At 35.8% G+C, this 11,009-nt stretch overlaps 1 protein-coding gene across 3 annotated transcripts in view; it reads left to right on the forward strand.

The window, feature by feature from the left end:
- LOC118263689 (carboxyl-terminal PDZ ligand of neuronal nitric oxide synthase protein) overlaps positions 1 to 11,009 on the forward strand; it is a 153,758-nt gene that overhangs the window by 137,102 nt on the left and 5,647 nt on the right. For 2 of the 3 annotated variants that reach the window (XM_035575839.2, XM_035575831.2), the window contains 3 exons: positions 1,594 to 1,836; positions 3,346 to 3,480; positions 5,168 to 8,322. In XM_035575839.2, the coding sequence (XP_035431732.2) occupies positions 1,594 to 1,836; positions 3,346 to 3,480; positions 5,168 to 6,055 (1,266 nt within the window). In that variant the 3' untranslated portion in view covers positions 6,056 to 8,322. Of the gene's footprint in view, positions 1 to 1,593; positions 1,837 to 3,345; positions 3,481 to 5,167; positions 8,323 to 11,009 lie in introns of those variants that run through there. The other variant, XM_035575847.2, reaches the window with a different exon arrangement.

Consider the following 11,009-nt stretch of genomic DNA (forward strand, 5'->3'; position numbering starts at 1 on the left):
TCAAAGCGAGGTTTTATGCTCTGCATTGTTTCAAATGAAAATAATATGTCAGATCTTCCTCTATATGATGACTTTTTACTGCTATTGTGTAGGCATTGTGATGTTATTTGCGGAATTGGAATTGTGCCAATTAGATATCAACAATAATTCGTATTCATTGGTACAAAAGATTTTATTCAGTCATTTCCGCAGCGCCGTGTCCTATGGAAATGTCAGTACACAGAGAACACGGTGGTTTTAGTACATTCGGTGCATGTAATATAATTTCTTGTTAGAATCAAAACTAATCATATTTGTATGTTCGCTCATGTCTAGTGAGCTGTTCGGAGATTCTGAATTTCTGATATCAAAACGTCGGCCGTCTGTTTTCAATGGTTAGCCTGTCCGTCTGTCACTGTCATAGCATTTGAGTTCTAACCAGCGAAAGCCCTCGAGGCTGCTGGCCGGCGCAGGCTTCAAGCTGCCCGTCATACTTCAACCACTTCACATGTCTGAAGCATCCGAATACAATTGTAATAGGATCTCACTGCAGTAACCAGATATCTTAATTAGTGATGAAGATTCGCTCTGTTTGCATAGGTACATTCTATTATATCTGTAAATATTAAGGCTCAATGCTTCAATCTTGGTTCATCATCACGGTTTTAATCATAAAATTTCCGTTTGTCTTTAAAATTAAAATGAAACCCTTTCGTGGAAAACTTTTAATTTCGTTCTGTGTTTTCTTTTCATTTTTCGTTTGGGGTCAGGGCCTTTGATAATTCGAAATGTCAATTAAATGCTTTTTGTACTACGTCGATGAAACGAAAAAATCAACTTTCATTAAATGAACGCAGTAACTGAAATTGAAAGAAATGTCACAAAAAAGTATTCGAAAATTGTTACGTTTGTTACGTTTCTTAGCCAAAACAGTTGGACAAAAATATTATAAGGAACCACACTTACTATCAACCCTGACCTTGAGCTACTTTAAGATCATACAAATATCTACAAATTGTTGTTCGCGTAAACAATAGATGCAATTATTTGTGTTTCGCGTACCGTAAACCGAGTTGTTGTATTATCGACAGATGTATCCCCGACGTTTGGGTAACATTTCTATAAAAACTAAGCAAAACATTGTTCTTACATATAGCAGCAAAGTAGTACTTTAGTTTCTTAATCAGGACCAAAGATTGCTGTAATCAGTTCACAAGACAGACAGATTGATGGCCTAAGAACGATGTTAATAGTACCTTGGTATTGCCCTAATAAGTCACAATCTACCAGGGATACATGAACAAGAGAGACTTTGCGCGATAAAACTCGCCGCGGGGTAAATCCTGATCGAGGGTGGTTCGGGTGGGTAGAATCTAATGAACACACAAATCAAATATTGTTTATATCGACAACAGAACAGCACTACTCCGTTACAGATTAATAATACACGCTGTATAAAATAAATGTCTGATAGTAGACCTAATCGATAAATTCCTAATTACCTCGTTAGTCGACTTCAGAACTTCTATCAGCGAAACTTTTACATGATTACGTTTTATTTAGTTTATTAATTCGACGTTTGAAGTTGTGCTAATAATGTATTTATTGTTGCAGCGCACTACTCCGGCGCCGACCATCAACCTGCCGGATCTCCCTGAGTGTGTAACTAAAGTGGAAGTGGCTACTGGAGGCGATGAAGCGGGCGATACTGCTACGCCCTTGAGCGCGCAACACCAACTGCAACTGTTGCGCGAACGATTGGAGCAACAAGCTCAGCAAACTCACGCCGCGGTCGCGCAACTGTTACTGCTGCGAGACCAACTGGCTGCCGAACAAGCTGCTCGCTGCGAGGCTCAGGTTTGTCATTGTGTATAAATCGGCTTTCAGTAAAAGCCGGGAGACAAAAACGAAGGTATAAAGAAATGAGTCAAATTAATATAGAGGGACATCTATAATTATTGGCAAGGAAACATACTAATAGACTAATCTGGTAGCAAACGTTTCTATTGTACAGATATACCTATAACAAAATAACAAAAACCGCGATATCTTAAAACTGCTGAATACTTCAGTAAAAACAAGCTTTATCTACTTTTTACGAAAAAATCTTGGGTTCGTTCGTTGAAAACAACGTTCCTATTACTGATACCGACGTGGGACTGACATGTTACAGGAGTAATGTATGTAAACCCGCGAGCCCGCGAGAAACTTCTTCAGATAAACTAAAAAAGTTATATATATCCTCCAACCTTAACTATACATAAATTTGAGGTCGAAAAGGCAAACAGGAGAGTCTTATAGATCCTTCAATGAGATACGGTGTAATATATCTTCTTTTTAAGCTGCCCACACATATAAACGTGTTTGATAAACATCTTGCGTAGGGTGATAATGATAGACAGTATTATTCTTTCAGTCTTCAAATAAATAAATCGAAACATAAATTGTATCGTGTTATGCATATCGATGAGAACGCGAATTGAGATTTTATTAACATCACCATTATTATCAAGAACGTTTCAACACCAATACAAATGGAACTAGTAAATCTCTACGCTTGAAACATTTTGTACGAACACTGAGCTTCAGTCACTTATAAAATTGAAACAACTGCCGTTTGCTCGGGCCGAGGGGTTGGGAAACCGGAACGTATTTTGTAATGCACTTTCAAGAGGTTTTTCATCTTTGCTCCCTTGCGCTTGTTTACCAAAATTTTGGGAAATGGAATTAAATTGATGTTTGTATCGTAGCACAAACAGAAGAACATGTAACTGTAGAAAACTAAATTCCAATGATTCCAGAGCATGTAGGTTTGTAGGTACCGTATGCAAAGTGAACAATTGTTTAAAACTTTTCGTAACAGGATTACTTTTTTAGAAATGGCCCGGTTCGTACGAAGTTTTGATTGGAAATCGACGTCGAAAGGATTAAAAATTAATACGGTGCGCTGTGCCGATTTGAAGGGATTTTGTTCAACTCCTGTTTGCACAAACAACAAAAAGGACGAATACGATGACAGTATGGCAATCCGTTGTTCTAACATTTTAATCCCTGATCTACCTTGCTCATTGGCCTGATAGGTTACTTTAGTGTAGCTGTTGAGCTTAGTTCTTTGGATTCGTTTTGCCAGGCGGGCAGTTCTACGTATTGAGTATATATGTATGTATTATTAGTATTATACTCCCCTTTCTAAGAATTAGGAGATTAGATATCATGAGTTATGAGAAAAAAATATTTATACTTTTCACTTCTACGTAAATCGGTTACCGTTTGTTATAAAATTGTACCGACTATCTCCCATCAGCAAATTGTTTTTAGTATGGTTCATCAAATATATATAATTTTCCACGACTTTATATCTTCCAGGCTCGCACCCACCAACTGCTGGTGCATAATAAGGAACTTCTTGAGCATATTGCAGCTCTGGTTGCCCACTTGCAAGATCGCGAGCGCGGCTCCTCTCGACCAATCAGCGCTCAGCAACTCACGCTCTTGCCCCAGGTATGAAAAATATTATGAAAAAAAGAACCCCAGAAAGATGTAAAGAGGAATGTATAATTTATTATAACATAACATAACTTGTTTAAAAGTCTGAAAAGCATGTTTTATAAGTAGGCGAACCATTACCTTCATTTCAACAACCCATATTATCCGTATTGTATGTTATGTTATAGTATTTTAGTGTTTACTTAATTTAATATATTTCGCATAATATAGCGTTTACATGTACACGCACATTTCTACAAGTTTAGTTCTTTATTTAATTTTATTTTGAGAGTAAAATAGCATATGGAGATAATGTAGACTTCGGCCGTATTCAGAGTATTTTTAATTACTTAATCCAGTCTTAGTAATTGTTTTCGATACAAAATAAGGAATACTTAATGTAATCATTAAGTATCTCTGAGTGCGGTAGTATGACTACTAGAGTTGTTATTATTTTGGAAAAAATGTGCGTGTACTTAACCGCTCTATAGTAATTTTTTTTTTCGTAAAATAAGTGTCCCTTTTATTTAAAGGGGTAAATATAGATAGCTATAGCGTTTTTTTAATGCATTGATCGTCCTTTAGTGACCTCTGTTTGCTAATGTGTTTTTATTTTGCATATATAAAAGGCATGTGCGTTTCGTCATTAATTTTTAGCGTTTCTTATAATTATGTCTTCCTGTAAGGGTTTCTTAAAAGGGGTTAAGAAAGATATGGTGTATTCTTAAAATATTTTTCATTCTAATCTAAACCCTATTTTATAAAACCAACTGACTGATTTTCTTTTTGCATAATTAGTTGTGATTGTGATTTTATTGATGTGTCATTTTCTTCACTCTCATATTTTCTTAACAAATTTCGTCATAGCCATTTTATCTATCGGTATAGGATTAAGTATGCAAATTACGGATTACGTACGATACTAGTTTTTGAAAGTTTTTAAGTGTTTGAAAACTTGTTTTCCTTCTTACTGGAATAAACAAAGATAAAGATATCAAGACTTCAATAGATATCAACGTGTAATTAATACATCGTTTTAGAGCATATCTATTTGCATTACTCTCTTTTTTACGTAAACAATTAGCCATCTTATTTCGATTCATTAACTGTCGGCGTCGATTCCTAAAAGAATTTTTTGTCATATATTATTCTACATCTTCTTTCATGAAAACTTACTAAAAACACAGTTTATTTGCATACATCTCAGTTAAAAACTGTCTCATATATTACAGTAACGCGTTTAGCTAGTGAACTGTAAATACGAGATTGGCGTGTTTGTTACATAGCAAATGTGAACATCCGTTTCTCACCGCTAATCTCCATAGATTGACACGCCATTTGTCACTGTCTATCCTAACCTAACCTACGTTACGATTTTATTCCACTGCGCTGTGTAACCGCAGATTTGTAAATTTGTTTTAATTTATTACTACGCGTTTAACCACAATCATTTGAACATTCACACACGATTTGCATATTATTCGCATCGTACATACGCGAAATATCTTCACTTTTAGCTTCGCTGTTATCATGCCGTACAATAATGTCGCATGTTTGTGGCTTGTTGATGTTATTATAATTTTGTGAGTATTTTAGTGATTTTATTTTTAACCTTTTAAACGCTTCTTTTTATTTAATAAATGGCTATTTAATCCTCATACTTTCTGATCAAAATTAGTAACCATTATCTTCTGTTAACTAGATTCCGAAAAATGCAGAAGCATTCAAGCCGGATAACGCAGCGGCGTGCAACGGCAACCGTACTCCAACTAACACCGAAGCTCTTATCAACCTGATTTCACAGAATACCAGGGCTAACCAGAACTTAGAGAATAATAACAACATGAATTTCTCACCGTTTTGCGCATCCCCAGTACAAGAGACCGCTAATGGCGCCGGTTCAGCTCCTCCTTGCTTTGGTGGCATGACTAATGATCAAATCCAAAACTACTTGATATCAAAGTTCCAGAACATGGGAGGCTTCCCAAATGGCGGTGAGCCGGTGCCGGTAAGTAAGCCAGCACCCACCATCAACTACAACCAGCAGTTCTTCCAAAACTGCAATGCTTTCCCAAGCATCCCGCCGCTCGCGAGCCACTACAGTAACACCGATTTGGCAAACCTGCTGAGCCAACAGGGCTATAAGGACATTGGCGGTTCCAATGAAGAGTTTGGCAACTTAGCACAAGCCATGAGTGTTGCCCAATCTGAAAACTCGCTGTACAGTAACAGCCAGCAGAGTTCCTCAAAGGATTCGAGCCCAGACGGCTCCAGCTCTGAAGACGGAGCTCCGTTCATAATGCCACTATCGCACAACTGCACCTTGACGGCTACCGGAGAGGACGGACGCGTTAGGCTCATCGTGCCGGTGAGTCCCTCGGAGAGCACCTCGGATGTTGTAGAGACACAGGCTGAACCTCAGCCTTCAAGTTCATCGGGACACACTTTGCGAGTGCCCGGACAAGAGCGTCCAGGGACATTGCTGGCCCCCGCCGCGCCCATCACCCGCACCACGAGCGAGAAGGTGCCAAACCGAAGCGAGATGATGTCCGCTCTGCGGGCCCAGTGGACCCGCCACACTACGAAGTAGCCTCGCACTGAAACCGATCTGAGTCAAGTTACCTAAATCTTATTTATATTTAGTCGTATCTTCTATAGTATTTACATCTAATTTTGATCATTTTTTGTACAAAGAGTGTAGGTATATTTTGTATGTATAGTATTGTTTTGTATTTTTTTAGGGTAGATAGTACTCTTGTTTGAGGATTGAGACTTAAGATGGTGCCAAACTTATGCCACATGTACTAAAACGTCTATGGCGATAAACGGTCGGGAAACGAAGATATAAATAACGTTTATTTACATATCATCTTCTTTGTACATCTCTATTATTTTTGTTATGGAACTTGTGAGTAGCGGAACATATCCTTTATCATATCGCCATTAAAGTATAGGTTTTAGTTTTATGAGCCATATCGTTACAATATGAAGTGCAAGTTATACGCCGATATTTATGCTCTTGAAGATCCATAAAAATGTAATAGTCTACTATGGCAAGGATTTTATGCTTTCAACGATTTATGTAGTCCTTGTGGTAATCGTATAATAGTTTAGAAGACATAACTAATTGATGAATATTATTAATTTGATATTGTAACGCTCCGCTTCATAGATATTGAGATTGCAAGCATTCATGTTAGTCGCAGAATATTTAATGGACCTATTCGTTACTGAATGTACTTAGAATTTTCTGACACGTTTTACGTATGATATTGCAATTAATTGATGTCAATAGCGTTATAAATGTTGCGTGATTATCATAATTGATAGTTTGTCCGTGTTAATGCATGATTAGTTTCGATATATTCAACATATTCAATGTATTCGTGTTTAATGTAAGTTTAAAGATATTCAATACAATGTTTATTATAATATGGAATATTAGCCAGTTTTTGTCGTAATATTAACTTTTCAAGCTTGCTCCTAAAAGACAGTCAAATGTTCTTCACGAAATCACTACGGTACCGTATTTAAACAATCATACATTTCATGGAAAGGTGAAAGTAAAATTAAGAATGCAAAGCGTGAGTCAAAGATTCCAAAAGAATGATTAATGATACTTACGAAGTAACTTGTAGAGAATTAAATAAAATTAACAATTTTAGAACTTTACCAAAAATAAAATATATGGACCAAAATATATTTTGTGTCTGTAATGTTATGTATAATTTTAATCACAATTTAAATTGTAAAAGACGCCTTGTTGGCTTACTGACGTCAGCCGATTGTTATAGTAAAATTAAATGAATTCATGGTGTAAATGAGATCCACCGTCATTCAGATGGTGGGTAGAATTCCACGAGGCGTTGGCTGGCCGACGCCTTCAGTAGAATAAGAATGTAATTGTTGAAATATCTTCTAGTCAAAATCTGCATTATTTTTAATATTAATTCAACGATCTAGTCAATATACTATTGTTATATTTGGGCATGGTGCATGTAACTTAAGCGTAACGGTGTGGATTAAGACGAAGGGATGATGTTTCACACAGTCCACACCGAATAAATGAATTTTATATAGTAGGTGAGATGATAAAAAAGCAGTTTGCTATGTAAGTGAATGACAACGCATGAGGAACATTGACATTGGTAAGATTGGTTTATGATATCAGAGTTAGGGGTGACGCAGGGCACAGAAGAGAAGGGTTTGCCAGAATGATTGGTGTGCAGTACTCGTACGCCAAATGATATTGGCAGTGTGCCCTGGTAACAAGACTGTCGTGCTTTTTACCTAATCCTATCTAACCCCCTGTCTTACAGAACTGCCACCCCTTAGCTTTACACTTTATGAATGTATTATTGTATCAACGTACACTTTATATGATAATCATTACAAGTAAACTCTGTATGTGAGCTTATTCCGATATTATTACGAAAGTTATTCAATTTATTCATGTTTCTAGAAATTGTATCCTGTAATCAGTAATGTTAAGGAATAAAATAGTCACTTTCTCCGATAAAAAAAAAGATGAAAAAAATACCAAAAAAAATATGTGTTTCTAGATAATTATACAATAATATGATGATTATTAAAATTAATTAGCAGCGATGTCAATGTTTCGATCAAACAATTTAATGTTCAATATAATAAATGTCTAAATATATAACCACTGAGTAGAAAATAGCTGAAATGTTTATCCATATTTACTCGTACGATTTAGATGCAGTTTTGATCTTATTGTATCCTACACCTGCGATTAGAGCCAACCCACGAACCATTCAGGAGGAAACTACCAGTGCGAGCCGTATTGTTCTATCATTCCATAATATCATTAAATAGCACCTGCTTAACCCGAAACCAATTGTTGTTTTAATATGCTCCCATTATGTTTGTTTTTACAACCCTAAGACACGACTTTGATTTTATCACATTATACTCTACATTACAGAACAGATCAGAAAAAACATATTTTTATTACCAAAGTTTACTTTACGAAAGTAAAGAACACTATACATTGACGTAGTTTTATTCATAATACCTATAAATGTATGTATAAGAATGGCATAGAAATGTCGTTCCTTACCATAAGGGCATTTTCAAATTATCAAAATCTAAGAACTACTATTCTCTAAAAGACTAATTGAAGTATCTAATACTCAGTATCTTAGTATCAGTTCATGATAAACTTGAAATTTTATAGCAAAATACCTAATATTGCACTTAAGGTTTAATTATAAATATATTAAACAAAGTTGTAGAAGTAGTAATAACTACGAAGTTTAGTTTTCCAACTAGCTTTTGAAGTGATTTCCGCGAGCGGTGCTGCAGTATGTTGCTAATTCGCTCTAATTAGTATGTTGAGCTGGAAATCTAACTAGCACTAGCTGGCACTCTGATTTCAATGCAGTATGCAGATATTTATGGTATTCCTAAAGCTCATTTCTTACAAGTTTCTAGAAAAACCCCTAATTATGTTCCATAAATGATTTAACACATTCAACGCCATGAGGGTAACCGGCGCAAGCGGAGGGTTTGCCTTTAACAGATTTTTGTTGGCAGTCAAAGTATTAAGCACCGTATTAAACTTCTATCAAAATACACTATATTTGCCAAATTATTCACAGAAAATAATACACATAAAACTCTTTCCAACTTTGACAGTAAGAAAGAAAAAAATCAGACTTTTAAGTTATTATATCAATGCTGCAAACACATTGCTGCATTGCTAACACAGAGCTTACAAGATGCTTACTCGAAGGGACGTAAAACTATAAATATAACGAAGAATAAATACTTACCTACTGGAAATAAAGTAATAGTCGTAATAGTCTAAAACAAAATGTTTGACGTCGTCAAAGTGAAACCATCAAATACATGACTGTTTGAGATGCCATTATGATGAGATGGATAAACCATAACAAGGTACAAAATAATTGGTGTGAGTTGGATCTAGTGGAATGCAGTAGAATCTACCTTCAGACGTCCTCAGATTAAACCAAGCTAAGGAGACAAACCAAGTAATAATGTAAATAATCATGAAATTGGATTTAAAATTACCAAAATCTATATATCTAATATTACTATTAATAGTAAAAGAACAATTTTATGAGTGAATAGGTTGCTTATGGGCAGACATGCCCCATCGTAGGCCGCATCATCACTTACCATCAGGCGACATAGCGGCCAAACATCGACCTATCAAATATAAAAAAAAGTTATGCAATTTTTCGTTTCAAATAAAGTTAACTTACGTTTTTCTTGGCTGCATATTCCATTCCGCACTATTTCCCTTTGTTTATAGACAATGGGATTAATGTGTTTACGATTGGCCACGTCCATCGTCCATTGATTGTGTACACTCAGAAGTCTGTTGAAAACAAATTTCAGATTTAGAAATAGTGGTTGGTATTCATCGTAAAACTGGATTGGTTAACTCATGGCCATTACTTTGTTTTGCTGAGGCATAGACAGATTATGAACAGAGTGATATAAATTATCAATTGCAGTAATTTCTGTCGAGTAGAACAAACACGTAGTTACGATCAGAGCAGTCAGTTCTTGGAATCAAACTAAATAGCATAAGGCAAACATGAGACGTGGTCCCAAAAAGTGAAACAGAAACGAAAGTCGAAATAAGGAACTCCGTTTTTCTTTCTTTTTATTTTAAAAGGCTTTTGAGTTCGATTTGCAATGAGCCCTAATGGGTATAGTTACGCTACTGTGATCAAGACGATAGTTTTACCTTTTGGGAGAAGATCAGGGTAAATAAATTACGGTACAGTAAAATTGTTTTAATATTCAAAGTTCAGTCAGTATCCGAAAACTCTCGTGGCAGCACGGAATCTGGGATTGTTGTACCTGGTATAAATATGACAATATGTTCAGCACTCACTGTCTAGATAGACTGTGAGTTCTGTGTCCTATCTCCAGATGCAACTATCAAAGCCTAAAATCGATGCATTGCATCGTAAAAAAACACACAAAATCACTTTCGCTTTAAACTTGCCTATTTCCATCGGTTGCTCGCTAGCAGGATTAAATATTGAAAACATGAGCTCAGTACTTTCGATGAAAATACAAAAAAAGAGAAAACACATTTTTGTGGGCTTAGCGCTTTAGCGATTTGCCAGTTTTTAATAAAATAACCTGTCTACAAAAGTGCTAAGTCAGAATTCATGCAAGGCCAATGATAACAATGTTTTTTATTTTTTGTTTTTCATGAGTACGATGACTCTAGCCCAATATACGGACATGTTTGCTCAGCTGTAAGATATTTTACAACCTCCTGATTGATAGATGGACGGCGAAGTCACAGTAAAATCCCATAGTTTCCTTTGTGTGGAATCGCAAACCTAAAAATCAACAACCTATGTATGTTCTCTGTAACGAACATAACTTCAATGTAACTATTACACAATTTTGCCTATGCCTTCAGGCTATACCAAGCACAACACACAAAAACGAAATATAATCAATTCATAATGCCGAAATAATATACACTCATGTGTATATTATTTCGGCATTCGGCATTCGCAAAACCTATA

Source organism: Spodoptera frugiperda, chromosome 25 (genome assembly GCF_023101765.2).
Source record: "Spodoptera frugiperda isolate SF20-4 chromosome 25, AGI-APGP_CSIRO_Sfru_2.0, whole genome shotgun sequence".
In the NCBI taxonomy this organism is placed as follows: domain Eukaryota; kingdom Metazoa; phylum Arthropoda; class Insecta; order Lepidoptera; family Noctuidae; genus Spodoptera; species Spodoptera frugiperda.